This window comes from Orcinus orca, chromosome 21, assembly GCF_937001465.1.
Source record: "Orcinus orca chromosome 21, mOrcOrc1.1, whole genome shotgun sequence".
Taxonomy (NCBI): Eukaryota; Metazoa; Chordata; class Mammalia; order Artiodactyla; family Delphinidae; genus Orcinus; species Orcinus orca.
Window position 1 is genome coordinate 18,306,024 of NC_064579.1, and position 18,839 is coordinate 18,324,862.

General features: G+C 38.0%; 2 protein-coding genes across 29 annotated transcripts in view; one reads left to right on the plus strand and one right to left on the minus strand.

Moving 5' to 3' along the window:
* The window catches only part of FGL1 (fibrinogen like 1), a 58,286-nt gene extending 52,269 nt beyond the window's left edge, over nt 1-6,017 (minus strand). For 3 of the 4 annotated variants that reach the window (XM_049704145.1, XM_033400649.2, XM_049704144.1), the window contains exon 1: nt 5,564-6,017. The gene's annotated coding sequence lies outside the window, so the exon portion shown is untranslated. The remainder of the gene's footprint in view (nt 1-5,563) is intronic. The other variant, XM_033400650.2, reaches the window with a different exon arrangement.
* A 145-nt stretch (nt 6,018-6,162) lies between these two features.
* Nucleotides 6,163-18,839, plus strand: part of PCM1 (pericentriolar material 1) — an 88,668-nt gene continuing 75,991 nt past the window's right edge. For 6 of the 25 annotated variants that reach the window (XM_033400657.2, XM_033400666.2, XM_033400659.2 and 3 more), the window contains exons 1-3: nt 6,166-6,539; nt 8,128-8,195; nt 17,829-17,946. In XM_033400657.2, coding sequence (XP_033256548.1) covers nt 17,851-17,946 — 96 coding nt within the window. In that variant the 5' untranslated portion in view covers nt 6,166-6,539; nt 8,128-8,195; nt 17,829-17,850. Of the gene's footprint in view, nt 6,540-7,707; nt 7,882-8,127; nt 8,196-17,828; nt 17,947-18,839 lie in introns of all 25 variants that reach the window. The other 19 variants (XM_033400653.2, XM_033400658.2, XM_033400663.2 and 16 more) reach the window with 7 other exon arrangements.

The following is an 18,839-nucleotide window of genomic DNA, read 5'->3' on the forward strand; positions in this document are numbered from 1 at the left end:
AACTAGTCTGAATGGGGGAAAAGAAAATATATCAGAAAATGGAACAAGCTAATACCTACAAATATTGTTCAGTTGCATTTGCTTGATATTCTCCCTCTCTTAATTAGTTCAAAAGATTCCTTGTATAATGACCATCCTGCAAAGTAGTAAAACTGCATTTTTTTCCATTGTTAATTTCTCCCTTGATCTATCATTAATTATCTAAAAACTTTAAATGTTCAGTGCTCTCTTAGGGGTCAGCACACTATGGCCCCTGGGTTAAACTGGGACCACTGTCTATTTTAATATTTTTAAATGGTTGAAAAAAAATAGAAGCGGATTAATATTTTGTGACGTGAAAATTATATAAAATTTAAATTTCAGCGTCCAAAAACAATGTTATATTGGAACACAGCCATGCTCATTCATTACCTGGCTGCTTGCACTCTACAATCATTGAGTAGTGGGACCATATGGCCCACAGTACCTAAAATATTTAATATCTGGCCTTTTACAGGAAAAGTTTATCAACCCCTGCTCTACACCATTCTGCTGCACCTATTGTCAGGGTTTTATTTTTTTCCTTCTCTAGATTAGATTGTCTGTCCATTCAATATCTCCCAGTTTTTAACTCTGGACATTTAGTCCTCTTTTGGTAAAGAAAGAACATTCTAACCTCTTTTACCTGGTTAATTTGAGTTCACACATGTTTTGCCAGTTCTCCCTGACCTTAGAATCTTTCTTATGGAAGGAGAAATGCAGTGTGGGAAGCCTTTTTATGGTAAAAGGGCAAAAATCATAGCATATACAGCTGTACCTCACTATATAATGCAGTGAATTTAATATGGCTCAATGTAACGCCAATCATGTTGGATATTCCTTCATTAGCCCACCCTTATTTTCATGCATATACCAAATCTAGACCTGCAGATCTCCTTATTTATGTGAGAAAAGACCCTTTTCTGACCCAGAGTTCATCTTTTGTAGTTACTCCAGATTACTCCTTTAGAACCATGGCAATTGTTCTTATTTCATATAATTTTAGTTTCAATAACAGGGTTTTGAAAGTAAAAGCTGAAGATTACTTTTGATACCTTTTTAATATTTTTCATATGAATTACAGAACAAAATCCCTATCAGTTTATATTTCTGTAATTTTGGAACCTTCCCACCCAATTACCTGATTTCTCTAATTATTAACAACCTACATCTAGTTATATTTAAGACTTTCTATTGTAGGGGTGGTGGGAAGCTAGGAGAAAAGATATAGATTATTTTCTTTCCAGTTTTTTATTTTTACTCAGGACACCTTTTTAAAAACCCTTCAACTTGATTTTTTCCTGGGAAGCAAGCATTGCACATAGGACTGCACTACTGCAGCTCTGATCAGGTTTACAATGAATAGAGAAGGTGGGGTAAAAACACACAGACCCCCAAGAATATAGACAAGGAAAATATAGGAAGAAGTGTATAGTAATTACAACTCTAGAGTTGGAAAGCCATGTAAAGACTGATGACCTGCAGACAGAAATAGAGACACAGATATAGAGAACAAACCTATGGACACCAAGGGGGGAAAGTGGTGGTGGTGGAGGGGTGGTGCTGGGATGAACTGGGATTGACATGTACACACTAATATGTATAAAATGGATAACTAATAGGAACCTGCTGTATAAAAAAATAAATAAAATTAAATTAAAAAATTAAAAAAATAATTGATGACCTGCAAATATGTATGGAATTGTCAGAATCACAAGGGTTACATTTATTGAAAGAGTGATTTTTGAATGAAAAGGACCATAAATTGGTTATGAAGGAAAGAGCAGTTCAGACTGGTGTAAACATTAATATTGTATGCTGAGAGCAGCAATTAGGTATTTTGGAATCTAGTAATAAAGAGTCTGAACTAGGCAGTAATGAGAGCTGTCGTAGTAATTAGATATGGGGGAAACGGAAGAAGGTAAGAAGAGCCTTGAAACATTACTTATGCATGAGGATTTGATATAACTAGTTGATATAATTACCTAGTAATTAATTGATTTAATTATTTATATGTTCAGGTTTTTGAGCAAAAGAGGTACATAAGAGAAATCATAATTAACACGGTTTTCTCAATGCAAAGACTAGACAGTGTTTCTCAACTGGGAGTGATTCTGCCCTTAAGCCACACGGCCCACCGCACCTTGACTCCGGGGTTATTGGGCAATGTCAAGGGACAGTTTTGCTTGTCATCACCAGGGAGGCAGTGGGCTACAGGCTGCAAGAGGCCAGGGCTCCTGCAGCACACAGCACAGAATCATCCAGCCCTACAGGTCAACCATGTCAAGATTGACAAACTCTGGGCCAAATTAAGGCAGAGCAGTGAAGTGCTCAAATTTAACCGAAAGGTATAAGAACTAGGCCAGAGGTCTCCAACTAGTTCCCCGGGTGACATGATCAATCTCTTTGTTCATCAAGTTACCCACAAGCTAAGATAAAGCATAAAGATAAAATCAGTTATATTCAGTTGTAGGATTATTCAAAAATTAATTTTACATTCTGCTCTTAACAGACTGTGTTTCTACCCTTCAACATGGATGAATTGCAGAAACATGAGGAATCAAAAAGCACATCAAAAAAAAAAAACCAAACCAAAAAAAAAAAAAAAAGCACATCAAGCAAGAATATAATCAGCATGATACCATTTATATGAAGTACGAAAACAAGCAAGACTAAAAAAATACTACTTAGGGATATATATACATATAGTTACACAAGGAAAATGAAGGAATTATAACACTGATATCATTCAAGATAGTACTTATGACTGCAAAGAAGGGGAATGAGTTTGGTGGAAAGCAGAGGGGTCCTTAAATATACTGATTATTTTCTATGTTTTAGGTTAGGAAGTGGATTCTTGAGTGTTTCTTTTTTATTGTACTTTATAATTTACATAAATGTCATACATTTTCTTGAGTGTATCAAAAATCACATAATAAAAACAATCTTAAATTCAGTTATAATAGTATAGTGGTCACTGAAGGTTTTACCTTTAAGTTCTCGCCACCTACAGGTTAAAACTAGGTACTGCAGAAAACCGTCTTCAAAGACCAAATTAATGAACATCAAAATAAATGAACTCTACAAGGCATCTGGGATATAAAGAAGCATAAAAGGCAGGGTTTCTGCTCTAGCCATGGTTAAAATCTATCTGTGGATAAAGAATGTACAGAACTCATTAAAAAGATAAATAATATATCACAAAATGTTAAATTTTAAGAGCCCTCTGGTCAATGTCATACTAAATATCAAATAACAGAAACAAATATTTTACACAGCAATGACAGCTTATTTAATTTACCATCAGATTCCAACTCCTCCACTTGATTCATTCTGCTGTCACCTTAGGCCAGGCCTTAATTACTTCATGCCAGTTACCACCTGTTCTTTGTCTTTCCCTTCTCCTCTGCTCTCCCTAGTCTGTTCTAAACATTGCCACTAGATTAAGTCTTAAAACAACTACTTCCTTATATCATTGCCTCTTCCAAACCCTCAACTAGTTTCACATTATCTGTTGAACAAAGCCGAAACATTTCAGATCAACATTTAAGATTTTTTACAGTTTGGCCCCAACCTGTTCATGGCTCTCGCTTTCTTCTCCTGCTTCCCCATCTCCACATGAATCCCCTACTTGACCCAGTCTGTTTTCTGTATTATTCATTGCTTATTCTGGATGTATTATCTGTGTTACAGGTGTGCTCCTTTCCTTTGAACATCATTCTTCCATTTCGGCCTCCTCACCCACCTTTAATACATGTGTTTAAGTTTTACTTAAATGTGGAAAACTGAGATGTAGTTTCAACCTATATCTCTTAAAGGCTACTTATGTTCCCCGTTTACATTTCCACCAGACTGTTGCCCCTAATTTCATCCTACATAGAAATCCTGGAGCTATCATCATCTTTGAGACAATATAATACAATATACTTAATATAATGTACTCTTTCTCTGCATTCCTAAAGCACTTACTGTATTGTTTATTTGCCATATTAATACACTACTGATGCTAAACTGGTTCATTTGCATAGTTTGTTTTTCTAAATTAGATGTGAAGGTTTTAGAAACCCAGGATAATTTCATCATCTGGGGGGTCCTCTGTCCCCTGCTAAGATCAATAATGCCCATATTTAGTTTGAGGACCCCATTTTAATGTAAAAATTTCTCAGACTTCTCCCACCACCTAACAGACCAATAATAGCACTGGCATCTTTTAGGGTTCACAAATTAAAAGAACATAATGACCATATGATTTCAGTAGTGCTTTTGAATCCATCTGTATTGTTTCAATGACAATAGCTTCTACATATTTAAAAATAATAATATATATGTATAAAACAAAACGGTGATGATGGTGATGATTATGGCTTACCATGTGCCAGTATTTTTTCCCATGCATTTTCTTTTTTTTTTTTTTTGGTACGCGGGCCTCTCACTGTTGTGGCCTCTCCCGTTGTGAAGCATAGGCTCTGGACACGCAGGCTCAGCGACCATGGCTCAAGGGCCCAGCCGCTCCGCTGCATGTGGGATCCTCCCAGACCGGGGCACGAACCCGTGTCCCCTGCATTGGCAGGCGTACTCTCAACCACTGTGCCACCAGGGAAGCCCTCCCATGCATTTTCTTAATCAAAAAATTCCTTCGAGGAGTCAGTAGACCTCAGTTTACACCTGGGCTCTCCTACTTGGAGCTGTCAGAACTTTGGCAATTTATTTAACCTCTCATTAGTAAAATGGAACTAATGTAGAACCAGTATCTTCAGGATAGTTGTGAGAATTCAGAAAACCACAAGAGATGAAATGCTTAATCCTGTGCCTAATACAGAATAAACACTACTTTAAAAAAAACGATCTAAGGTAGGCAATATTATTAGCTCCTCCCCCTCATTTCATAGGTGGGGCAACTGAGGCTCAGAAAGGTCAAGTAACTTGCCCAAGATCTTAGAGCTAGTGTGCGGTGGAATTACAATGAGGCCTAGGGCACACTGGACTACAGTAAACACCTAATCCATTAGCTGCTCGGTGCTGGGAGTTCCCACAGCACTTTGTTTTCTTATAAAACAGAGTTTATTTACATCACACCCTATTTCTTCATCATTCATTAAAATATGAGCTCTTAATGGGTAGGGACTATGTTTTTGTTACCTAAGTAATCAGCACTGTTAGACGCACAGAAAAGTACTTAAAAAATGCAGGACAAAGGGTCAAAGATCATTGCACTGAAGCTGAACCTGGATTCAGTTGCAAATTACAGTAGCACGAAGGGCTTGATTTACCTGAATCATCTATTGAGATGCAGTTCTATTAATTGGTTTTGTGAACAAATTCCATTGGTAACTGAGAACAATTTGCTGTTGGAACTTAAGATACCCATTCTTCATTCCTCCTACCCTTATTTTGCTTAAAACAAAGTTATCCCACAATTACAAACTGTCGAAAAATAAAGAAAAACTGACCAGTGTTTAAAACTTTCAGGTAGCCACACTGAAGACCTTAATTGTCACCGTGTTCTGGGGGTTTGTTTTAAGAGAGAACCTGTTTATATACTAACCTTAACAGGGCTGCTTTTGAGAAAAGAGAGTAAATAAAAAGGGACTTCAGAGACTATAGTTTTAGAGAACATTTTTCGATATTAAATTTTGATTAAAATCATCTGGTTCTTCTAAGGAAACTAGGGCGTTAATCCAAGGTGGAGTTAATTACTAACACTGATGATTCCCCCACTGACCAGCTGTACGACGTTTGGCCAATTAACTCGCGTGGGTTTATCTCCTCAGGTGTAAAATTAAGCCCAGATTGTAAAGGTCCTTTTGCTTCCACCCCTTCGTGACCGGGATGTGGGTAGAGGGCGACCGCAGTCCGCGGCCTTTTCTCCTCCTTCCAGCACTCTCCGGAGCTGGCACCACCCGCCCACCCACAGAAAACCAGAACGGGCCTCCACTCTTTTTCCAGCTGCCCAAGAGGGCTCCATCCGCTTCCGCACAGGCCTCGACCTCCTCGCCGGAAGAGCCGGAAGCGCCCAGCATGCTGGGATGTATAGTCATTTCCCTCGTGGCGAACGTGCGGGCGCGTATAACCCGAGAGCGAGTTGGCATTCTGGGATATGTAGTTCCTGGTGGTTCGTTTGTGTAATCGGCAGCCGTCTCCGGAGCCAGAGGTGACACCGCAGACTCCCGCCGGTCACATGACTCCAGTCTAGAGCGCTGATCGCACTGCGGCTCCCGCCCAGGCGAATTTCGCCCCCGCGCGGCCGTTGCCGAGGAGACGGCGCATGTCTCCCGGCGCGTTGCCCCCTCTGCAGTCCCCCCGCCCCTCTTCTCCCACCACAATGAGAGCCTAAGATGGCGGTGGCTGCGACGGTTGGAGCCGAGTAGCTGAGGTAGAAAAGGCGGCCATTGGGCCCTAAGCAGCCAGGAAACTTGGGGACTCTCCCTGCTGTGGTCTCTAAGGGAGGCCCGCCGCCGGTGGCGGTTCGTGGGGGCTGGCCGCTACTCCGCCCTTGGCGGGAGCGGCTGCTTCGTTTACAGGTAATGCCTGAGCGTCCCCAGCCCTTGGCAACCGAGGGCAGCGCGGCGTAGGGGCGGGAGAGCAACGGCCCTGGGACACTTGACTCCGTAGGGCCTGGTCTCGGGCCCACGCCTCTGTCTGGGCTCCTGGGGTTTTTTTGCTGCTTGCTTCCCGACCCCTGGCCAGGCATTCCGCCCCCTACCCCGGACCGACCGACGCGATATCGGGGTGAGCCTCAAGGGACGCATCTTGGCGACCACAGAACCCTCCTTCTTGCCTCCCCGCCCCTCTCTCTTTTTGGCCCTGGGGAGGAGGCCGCCCTGCGACTCGGGAGCTCCAGGAATGTCCCTTGCTAGTGGAAGAAGCGGGGGGGGGGCGGGTTACGGTTTGGTTGCCAGGGGCAGGGGGTCTAGTTTTCCATAGTAAGGGGCCTTAGTGGCCGTAGTCTTCGTCACTGCGCCTCTCCCACCCTACCCCCCAAATTCTCTTCTGGTGGGGCTCTCGAGGGCCAGAATTTGGGGTGGAGAAGGGCCGGTGAGGAGCGACGCGACTTCGGGGTTGGGCTGTGGGCAGCGGGACTTAAGCTGTCTCGGGTGTTTTTAGAGCGGAAGGGCCGCGGGAGGCGTTCCTGGCTTTGGGGTTTCTACTTGCGAGGGGAATGTTCATTTCAGAGCTCTTCCCTCGCCTCTGCCGTTGCGCCCCTTCGCCATCCCTTACTGCTGGTCCAGTTTGGATGGGCCCAGGGTGGGGATAAACTGAATGCCAAATGGAATTCGGGGAACATCGCTTGCTTTGCAGAAACGGGGGTTTGGGGGTTACGTAGTAGGCCCCGCTAGGGAGGCGGGTCGCCCAAACTTTTCATCCCGCGGCTCACTCCTCAAGAGCTCGCCCTATCTGAAAAAAGAAAAAAGTTTTTTTGACCGATTGGAGATCTGTGTCGTTTGCTCTACGGGTGACGGATCGTGTCTTGGCGCTGGAAGAAGCGGGCTTTCTGGGCGCCCCTTTCACCCCCGCCCCATCGCTGCTTTCCTGACTCCGCCTTCTGGTATTCTCTGGTTACTGGAGTGGGTGTTGTCAAGCTTCGGTGCACCTGCTCCTTTCTTTCCCTATCACCTTCCCAGTTAGAGCCACTGGGAACCATTATAATTCTGAGTTTTTGGACTGAAAGTAAACCTTGTGTGTATGTAGTTACAGGGTTATTTTTTAATGAAGTAGCCAGCTTTTAAATAAAGAAACATTTTCCTCATCAACGGGTCTGCAAAGTTCTGGAAGTTTTGAGTGACAGGAAGTTAATGACTTGATCAATCTGAAGAGTAAACTTGGGCATGGATTTTTTACATGATGATTACATTATATTCCAAAGTAGGTATTAAGGTATCACACTGTTGTTTGGTAGGATCTTACAAAGTTGGAGGGTTTAAACCTGTGTACCACATTGTTTTCCTAAAAGATGAAAGTAAGGTGATTTTAAAATAGTGATAAATTGGATTTTTCCTTTACTGTAGACTTCCTGAACATACTTCAGGTTATAAATATAGTCAGTATTTGTTATTCTGTACTTCATAGTGTAATTTACTGAAGTGATTTTTTTTTTTAAATCATAAACAGACAACAGTTTTGAAGTGTGAAACAGGAAAGGAGCCGTTTCTGAGCTGCAAAAACTAGTTTCTAAACAGGTAACTTGACATTATTATGTATGTTATTGGGCTTTGTATTATAGTTGAAGAAGACCTTATGATGCAGACTGTTATAAAATACCAGTGCGTGTAGTAAACAGACGATCTAGGTTTGTTGCCCTGTTTGCTGTGCTTTTGGCATGCCACTTTGGTCTGTCTTCATACTTTTGTTTGAAAAGAGTCATGTCATTCCTAATTATTAAATACTAGAATAGTTTATGCAATACCTTTTTAAATGTCTTTGTCTTCGCAGAATTTCTTCTTCAGCCCATTTCAGTTTGAATGTGTCCTGTAACAACTATTTGGATAGCCTCTTCTTCTGAATTCATTTACTCTTAAGTCATCTTGTACAACTTTTCTATTAGTTGGCTGTTTTTATTTTTTATTCACAAACCTCTACTTTTTGAGCTTATTATATATACTATTGATTGAAGTTGGTTTTTTTTTGTTTTTTTTTTTAGCTGTCTAAAATTACTTTAAACATTAGTTTGTATGCACAGTGCATTGTCAAATGCTGGTTATGTAAAGATATTCTCTGACCAGCAGAAAAAAGTCATTGTAAGTTCATTGAGGGAAAGTTAAGTAATTGTTTGCCAAGGACCATTCAGAAATTAAATGACCAAAGGATGAGGATTAGAAGAAATTTTTGTTAGAAGCATTTCAGCAATAATTAGTCTTTTAAAAAAAATCTCAGAAAATTTAATTCTATTGTTAAAATTTTAAGGCAGACCATTTTTAAAATATGTTTACTATATCCTTGCTTTCCAGGAAAGCAGACAAATCTTCAGCTCCCTTATGAAATAGGCTATCATGAGAAAATATAGATTGGTCATTGATTTATATCTTAATTATAATTCTTGGTATTTTTTTCTTTTAATTGAAAGAGTATAACAATAAAACAAGAAAAGTGGAACTCGGGAAAAGTCAAATGTGAGTTTGTGGATTAGAGTTCTTAACACTGGAGTGTGTAATAGGCATTTGGTAAAATAAAAACAGTTATAATATCAGTCATAAAATAATTTTCCTTTTAACACATTAGAGAAGATGGATAAAATAGAATAAAAATATAGGGCTCTTGAGTTAAACTCATTTTAAAAGACCTTCGTTTTCTCAGTAGGAGGTTTGGCCATATGTTTGTAAAGGAGGCAAATGTATGTGAGATTTGGAAAAAATAGAAAGTGTTTGGAATAATCACACTAGGGAGTTTATTAAGAAGCCAGAAGGGGGTACATAGCAGTACATTCATCTTACAAATTTAATTCAGTGCCTACAATGTGCGACTTAATGGCTATAAAGTACTAGAGATGTGGCAGTGAGCAAAACAGATAAAGTTCCTTACCTCAGTGAGTAAACCTACATTTTGCAAGTGTGAGTGTGTAGTATGGTATAATACACCTTAATAGTGGACACAGTCATTGCCATTTTATAACTATTTGACCTTACCTTTGAGTTTGAGAGTAGAAGCAAAGAGATTAGGTAATGAGGTTTACCCAGAATTGAATTCATAAAATGGGCAAATAGTTGAGTAGGCCAAGGATGCTAGCAAGTCATTTTTGGAATGGCTTACTTGGGTTTGTATTTGGGGTTGAGTAAGAAAGTGAGGGTTTAATGGATTCCTGCAAAGAGAAATGATCAAGGGGCTGGAAGTGTTCAGCAGGCCCTGAGCAAGTGAGAGAAGTAGAATGCAAGGTCTTAGGTTCAGAAAGAGGGATTTCAGAAGTTCAGGATCTTGAACAAATTATCTCTTCAGAGTAGAAATAGTATTGGAATAGAGAAGATGAGATGGATGTTGGAACTGAGGTCAGAGTTTAGAAAAATGGTTACAGATGTTCAGGTCATGAAAGCAGAGAATGAGGTGCAGAGTGAAACCATGAACCTGTTGTTACCAAGAAAAGTGTAAGACTGTCTTGGGATGGACAGTAGGAAATGGTACCCAAGATAGGGAGAGTGGTATTTTTGGTGGTTAATTTGTTCGAAAGAGGAAGGTTAAGCATTGTTAAATAAGAATGGTCTGCAATTGGTATCCTTCCCCCCATGAATCTGAAAGACTAGGAAGAGTAGCATCTTCTTTTAGAAAGGATTTCTAAGGAAATAGTGCTTTTAGAGTGACTTGGGATTTTATTGAACCCAAAGAAGTAGGAGGAATATTTGGGAACAGATGGCGGATGTATAGGGAGTTTGTATGTAATGGTCCAGTGGAAAGGGATCATAGGAAGAGCTGTTATCAGTAATGAGTATGGGATGGAGTGGCAGTGAAGATTGGGATTGGTTATAGCAGGGCATATAGATGTACCCAGGGAGTTATATGTAATCAGTGATAAGGAAGTGACAGATTTGAATATAAATTGCAGAGAGGGAGAGGTTTTAGCAAGCAGAATTTAATTGACCTCAGGGCTCTCATTTGCTTTTGTAGAGAGCAAGGATATATTAAATTTTCTTGGTGTGGAAATGCTTTACAGAGCAACTGTACCATAAGAGAGACCCAGTGCAATACTTGGTACATAGGTCTAATTAAATTGTTGTTATTCGAATTGAGTGTTATATATTGTAGTCTATTGTTGCAGTCTATTCATTCTCCTCCCCCCAATACCTTAAGAGTTTTAATTTTTTTTTAATTTAAAGAGAGTAATTATAGAAAGATATCTTAAGTTCTAGAAAATTATTGAAATTTTTAGGAAGTGTCAAATTGAAAGAACCAAGGGAAAGATCTGTATGGTTTTTAGGTACAGAGAAGAAATTGAGAAATTCCTCAAATGAAACTAAACAATCACATAATGCCAGAAACTTATGCATTTTCTTCTCAGTTTCCATTAAAAGTGCTTAGTATGCTTGTATTTCCTTTATATAATTAGTAAAAGAAATATTCCAAATAATGCAACCTTTAGAAAACTTGTGCAGATAACATAAAGTACCAGCTTTGGTTATTTTGTGACTCTAAGTAAATATTTAGAAAAAAACCTATAGTTTCTACATTATTTTATTTGGATGAGTATTTCTAAAACCTTGATTTACAGCTGTCAGGTGAGAAGTAAGGTATTTCCAAAGACAGTTATGAGTAATTTAATACTATTTGAGAAATAATATCTGAATTTTAAAGATTTTAGGAAAAATAATCTTTTTTCTTTTCTTGATTAATTTCTTTACTTTGTATTTTTATTTCAAAGGTAACTTTAGTCAACCATTGGTATTTTCATGGTAATTAATACTGTGATATTCTACTTAGATATATATACTTCTCTATAGTAAGAATCCTACAACAGGATTTTCTTCAGAAGGATCAGTCACTGAAAGTAGCTTATAAATTGCCATGGTATTTTTGCATTTCATATCCTTATAAGATAGGGGAACCAAATAAGGCTGTCAAAAATAGCAAAATGAAACCTATAAATAATAGTTTCAACTTAGTTTAGTAGGTCATAGGATGCACAGAAGTGCTTGTTTGAAGTAGAATTTTACTCTTATCCCCATTCAGCTTCACATACCATCATCCATCACTTGTACTAGTTATCTTCCAATGGCTTCAACTTTTCCATCTCATTGTCTTTCTATTAAACCTGCCTGGCAAAATCCCAACCTTGGATGGATTCAATGGAGTGTTTATACCAAGGCTGATGAGCACTTCTGGGGGAAAAAAATTCACACTGCAGATTAATGATACATTAGTGATGTCAGGGAATGTTACTGCTCTCATCTGAGTCCTTAGTGCTGCCCACGTCACTCTTCCCCAGTCTCTCAGACACTGTCATGTTACCCTTGCACATTTAATGAGCAATCCTTTTTACTTCACCTCACTTAACAAACTCAGCTTCCTACCACCAAATCTGCTAACCAGCCTGTATCCAATTGTATCCTTTCTTTTCTTTTGTTTCAGTAAAAGAGGTGTTCCTTTGCCTCTCTGAAGTTAATCATTTTTCTTACACCCTGGATCCCAGCTGCTCCTGGTTTTTCGGAGACCACACAATTTATCTCCTTTGTCAGTTGCATCTTCATTATCTCCCTCTGTGAGCTCTATCCCGACAAATTTTAAACGTGCTCAAGATACCTTCCTTTTAAGGAAACTTCCTCTTGACCATCGCCACCTGCTTTCCTTCACAGACTGATTCCTTGAAAAAATCACCTCATTACTTCCTTTATTTTTTCCCTTTCCCATCAATAAATGCATTTGTTATGGAATTGATTCTTACCAAGCTTGTCAGTAACCCCCTTGTTGCTAAATCCAAGTGTACACTTCTCACTGCTTTCCTTATATGACAGAGTAACATCTGGCATTCTTATCATATCCTCCTTCTTTATATACTTCTCCCCCTTTCTAGCACATTCTTCTGGTTTTCCTCCTGTTTTTCTGTACCTTCTTAGTGTTCTTTTCCTTTCTCTCTTAAATATCAGTGTCTTTCAAGGTTCAGTCTTCTTCTCTTACTCTTCATCTTCTCCCTGAGCCTTCTTTTCCACTTTAAGTTCTTTTATGAGTTGATGATTTGCAAATCTCTCTAGCCTAGATTTCACTTCTGAAAGATCAGTATTTGCCCACTAGACATTTAATTTGGTGGACAGTAGGCATCTCAAATATTTCTAAAACTGAACTCATCTTCTCTCAACAGAAACTTTTTTCTTTTCAAATTACTTTGAATGTATCATCCTATACCCGGTTGTTCAAGCTAGAAATCTGGGAGTCATCCTTTAACTCCTTCCTCCCTGCCTCGTCTCCCACATCATTACAGTCACCAAGTTCTTTGATTCTGCCATAAAAATTTTTCTTGCATTGGTCCTCTTCTCTACATACCTAGTTTTTTGATTATTGGAAGTCTTTCTATACAAGTAATAGTTTATAATCATCATAAAATAATCAAAAACTATATAAATAATTATATTAATCTGTTTACAGAATAAAATTTAGAAGGTAGAGAGAGACCTGTAATTTTAATGGTGACTTTGAGGTGGTTAGAGAGGTTGACATAAAAAAGAAATGACTTGCCTTTGTTTTCTCCCTTTTGTAGGGCGAGATAGCTACTCTCGTAGAGAAATCAGCTGAATGTTAATACACTGAGAATTGACTCACATGCAATTATTTCTTTAGCTTCATACTGATAATTTTACTTCTTTAGGAGTGTGCCTTTTAAACCATGTTTTAGAAACTTATGTTAATAGTGTTCAAAGTCATTAGCCTGTAAATAGATCCCTAGAAAAAGCTCTTCATTTTAGGGGGAATTCATCATAATAAAAAATGAGTATAAAACATCTCTGAATATAGTCTTAATAATTTATCTTAAAGTAAACTTACCTTATTACTCAACTGATAGAAAATGTAACATACTCTATTAAAAAAAGAAGAAAAAGGGATTTCCCTGGTGGTCCAGTGTGTAAGACTCTGCATTCTCAATGCAGGGGGCCTGGGTTTGATCCCTGGTCAGGGAACTAGATCCCACATGCCACAGCTAAGAGCCCACATGCTGCAACTAAGACCTGGCACAGCCAAAATAAATAATAAAATAAATAAATATTAAAAAAGAAAATGTAACATACTCTTTTACCAAAAAAATTGGTAAGAGTTTTTCCTAAATATTTTAATAATTTTCTGTTCTAATTTCCATTTTAAGATAAATTGCTTTTAGTAATGTTAAGTATCATTATCACCTCTACTGCTTATGTATTTTTTTGAGCTCCTGTTCTTTAATATTACAGATTATATTATTACATCGAGAAAAAGGTACTTGTAAAATGTTTCATTTAAATGAGTCATTTCAGTTCACTGGGCATACCTCTTTATGAGTATCAGTTATTTTGCAAAGTTCTTAAATATATTTCTAGTATAAAAAATGATGTAAAATATTGCTGAAAATATATAAGACAGAAAAGAGCAAAAATCACATTCTACCCCTGCAACCAAAAATTGCTTTCATGCAAGCATTTTTTAATATACTAAAGATACTAACTATATACTTCCTGTTTCTTTCAGATTTTTTTCTCAATTTGTCATTTACTATTTATTCTCAGTATACTTGGGATTCACTTGTATATGAATCAAATCGGTTGAACATAGTCCTTTTATTTCTGCATTCCAAATAAGTAAAGTCTCTATTTTTCAAGTCTGTTCTTTTTTCTTGTCTGTTATTTGATTCTTTCATCTTATTTTTCTATTTTTAATCTACTAGATAGTATATTGGTGTTATGATATAAGGCAGTCTTTTTCAATTGGGAGGGAATTAAGCTCTAATGCTCTAAGGCATCTGTTTTTTACTGTGAATTAATTCCCCTTCTGTGTGTCTGGAATGGTGCTGGGTATGTACCATCCTTGGGAGAACTGAGAAAATAGTCACTCAAATCATTTTTCTGTGTTTGTGTTTAAGATGAAGCATCCTAGTTTAGAAAGCCTGTTAAAGCTCTAAATAAACTTTTTTCAACATTGTTAGCAAATTGTCCCAACCACTGAATAATCCAATACCACACAATTGTTGTGAAGATTAAATGATAAACGCATATAAAATATTTAGCATGGTGCTTGGCATATAGTGAACAAAATAGATATTAGCTATAATTACTTTTTGTCATTAAATTTTTTTGAATTGGGTGTATTTGAGGATTTTCTTTTTGGGCGGTACTAATATAACCATATAGATACTTAACGTGGTTGAATATCTTGGGACTAGTTTTCTACTCTCTTGACCTCTCTTGCAACTCTTGCTTTTATTTTTCAGATAATTTTATTTCCAACTACTTGTTTATTCTTCCAGATGGCTTTTAGAATCATTCTGTCAAATTCCAAGAAGAATTCCAGTGGGATTTTTCTTGGTATTTAATTAAGTTTATACATTTAGAAAAAATGGTATTATGTTTATAATATTTAGCCTTTTCATTAGGGGACATAGTTTGTTTTTCTGCTTATTCACATTTTCTGTTATGTTGTTTTATAGAGTTTAATAGTGCTTCTTATATATGTTTAACTGAATCACTCTGCTGTACAGCAGAAATTAGCACAACATTGTAAATCAGCTGTACTTCAATTAAAAAAATAATTCTTCTTTACATAGGGCAAAACTATATTATTCCTAGATAATTTTATTTTTTTGCCACTGTTATAAGTGATATCATTTCCACCCAGTATATTTCTAACTGGTTATTTGTGATATTTTGAAGTTCTCTACGTTTTTAAAATGAATATTCTTTAAGAATACCATCTTTTCTCTTTTCAGTATTAATATTTGTTTCATATTTTTCTATTTTGTACAAACAATTTCAAAACAATGCTAAATAACTAATATGTATTTTGGTCTTTTATTTAAAAATTGTTTTTAAAGTTTTTTTTTTGATGTGGACCATTTTTAAAGTCTTTATTGAATTTGTTACAGTGTTGCTTCTGTTTTACGTTTTGGTCCTCTGGCCAAGAGGCATGTGGGACCATAGCTCCCCGACCAGGGATCCAGCCTGCACCCCACCCCACCACCCTGCCTTGGAAGGTGAAGTCCTAGCCACTGGACCTCCAGGGAAGCCCCGTTTTGGTCTTTTAATAGGAATATTCTTCATATCTTATTTTAAGATCATTGGCTATTGGTTTAAAATATACTTTTCAACTCTAGAAAATTTTTAAAGTAACATATGGGGCTTCCCTGGTGGCTCAGTGGTTGGGAGTCTGCCTGCTGATGCAGGGGACACGGGTTCGTGCCCCGGTCCGGGAAGATCCCACATGCCACGGAGCGGCTGGGCCCGTGAGCCATGGCCGCTGAGCCTGCGCGTCCGGAGCCTGTGCTCTGCAACGGGAGAGGCCACAGCAGTGAGAGGCCCGCGTACCGCAAAAATAAATAAATAAATAAAAATAAAATAAAGTAACATATGCTCATTGAGTATAACCTTTAAAAATTTTGAAGTTTTACACCTGAAAATTATATGGTGTTGTACGTCAACTATACCTCAATAAAATTTTTTTTAAAAAGTAATAAATGCTATTGAAATAAACAGCATAAAAATACACATACCTGTAAGGAAGTACCAATGTATTCGTACTTTTTAAGATTTTTTTCAAATTAAGTGTTGAATTTTATCACTTTTTATTTTGAGATGATAATATTTAACCTGTTTAATGTAATGTATTATTCTAATATATATCTTAGCATTCAAATCCCCATGGGATAAATCCTGCTTTGTCATGGATGGTTAAAATCCTTTTAATATTATACTCTAGTAAGTGGGAGAAGTTAGGATCTTAGAATCAAAGCAACTTGGATTTGTATTCTTTTATGACATTTTTAGCTGAATGACCTTGACAAAATTAACTGACTTCTTTGCATGTTAATGTTAGTATTAGTAAACTGAAAAACCTATTATAATCCTGATGTCTAATGGCTTACCCTGCCCCTTGAGTTACAGATAAAGTTTATCTCACTGTCTCCCCTTTCACTCAGTCCCCCTCCAACCCGAGCAGTTCCACACCCAGTGGAAATACAAAGTCCTCCACGAGATCATGTAGAAATCTTATTTTCTCATGATCATCTATGCTTCTGAACCTTTGCTTGTACTATTGCTTCTTCCATTTCTCAGCTCTTTGACCCAGGTGTGAAATTTAGTACCTTCCTTGATTTTCACAAAATCCCCACTTTTTTAGTGGGGAGAATTTGTGACTTTAGTAGACTATATCAAGATCTAGGGAAAACTATGAGGTAGCAGTAATATAATTTAAAATAGGGCAGTAGGGGGACTTCCATGGTGGCACAGTGGTTAAGAATCCGCCTACCAGTGCAGGGTATACGGGTTTGATCCCTATCTGGGGAGATCCTACATGCTGTGGGGTAGCTAAGCCCATGCGCCACAACTGTTGAGCCTGCGCCCTAGAGTCTGCGAGCCACAACTGCTGAAGCCTGCATGCCACAACTACTGAAGCCTGTGCTCATAGAGCCCGTGCTCCGCAACAAGAGATGCCACCACAGTGAGAAACCCGTGCACCTCAACGAAGAGTAGCCCCCCGCTCGCCGCAAGTAGAGAAAGCCCACAGGCAGCAACGAAGACCCAATGCAGCCAAAAATAAAATAAATAAATAAATAAATTTAAAATAGGGCAGGAGACATCGCTATGTTTAAATGTTTTTAGCCACTGTATTCTTGGTTTTTATCGGCCATTTCACCTACCTGGTCCTGTTTCTCTCTTGCTGCTTTCTTTTCATCTTGCTTACCATTACCTTCCCATTAAGACCAAACCTTTCTTCATGTTCCATGCAGAGCCATTTTACCTTCTTTGAATCTTTGACACAAAACAAATGCCCAGGTCTTTGGGGGTATTAGTTTCTTTTCGAAGAGCAGTTTTGGTTCTAGCTATTAATAACTTTTTCCTACCTTATTACTCTACCTTTTAGGATTGTGTTGAATAAATTAAATTGAATAACCTTAAAGTATGCAAGCCAGCTGACACAGTGGATATTCTGAGATTTTTCCTTCCCCTCCCCATCACTTTGGCTACTTAATGCATGCTAATCGTACTATGCCTATGGCAGCTAAATCATTTCGTCTGTGATGTGTAGTTGACAGTGCCTCTTTTATTTCATAAAATCAGCTTTTCTGATATTCTTTCATATTGCTAAGCTTCATGGAATTATTTAAATTACAATTTGTTTTTATGTGTTAGGAAAGTTAGTTTTCACTTGTTTTGCAGAACATTAATTATAAAAGCCAGTATGGCCACAGGAGGAGGTCCTTTTGAAGAAAGCATGAATGATCAGGATTTACCAAACTGGAGCAATGAGGGTGTTGATGACCGACTCAACAACATGGTAGGATATCTTACTATTGATGGTGTGTCGTTGGCTGCTAATGTTAGAATGCAACTTTCCCCTGACTTAGCCAAGTCATACTCACTGAAACTCTTTGAAAACATATTTTTTCTTGCTGTCCAAGATATTAAATGACCCTGGGCTATTTGTTATATTACTTTAAGACATTTTTGTTTGTAGGTAACATATCAACTTGAGTTAGCTTAAGCCAAAAAGGAGATTTATTACAAGGATATAAAGATGTTTTATGGAAAACAACTTAAAGGAATATAGCTGGGTTTTAGGAAGGGACTAGAAAATGCAACCAGAAAGTTGTCAAGAATTACTTTTTCATTACGCTGACTCTTTGCTTCTGTGTGCCTCTGCTTAACACAACTTCTTTTCACAGACCAGTTTTCTCTCCTCTCTGGTCCATGTGATATACTATGGCTGCCCCTCATTCTAAAGTTTTCAGCTATGGCTGCAATTATATACTGACTAGTTATCTCTTAGTTCCAATTTGAAATTTTAACATATGATTATCCCAATTTGGATTAGATATGCATCTCTTTTCCAGTCATATATGGCCAGGATTGGGTGGGGTAAGTAGAACAAGAGGTTGGCAGGAACACCCACACATGGATTGGGGTGGAGGGACAGTTTGTAGAGAAAGGAGTTTTATTATAAAAGAGAAAACTATCCCAAAAGATTTTACTAAAGTAAAACTAAAAGACTCTTCCAATATGGATAAAGTGGGAATTTATATCTTTTTTGTTGAATGCGTTATGTGAGTATAGCTAAGTAAATAAAAATGTTTTCTAGTTAAAATATTAAGCATATTTTTGGGCTTCCCTCGTGGCGCAGTGGTTGAGAGTCCGCCTGCCGGTGCAGGGGACACGGGTTCGTGCCCCGGT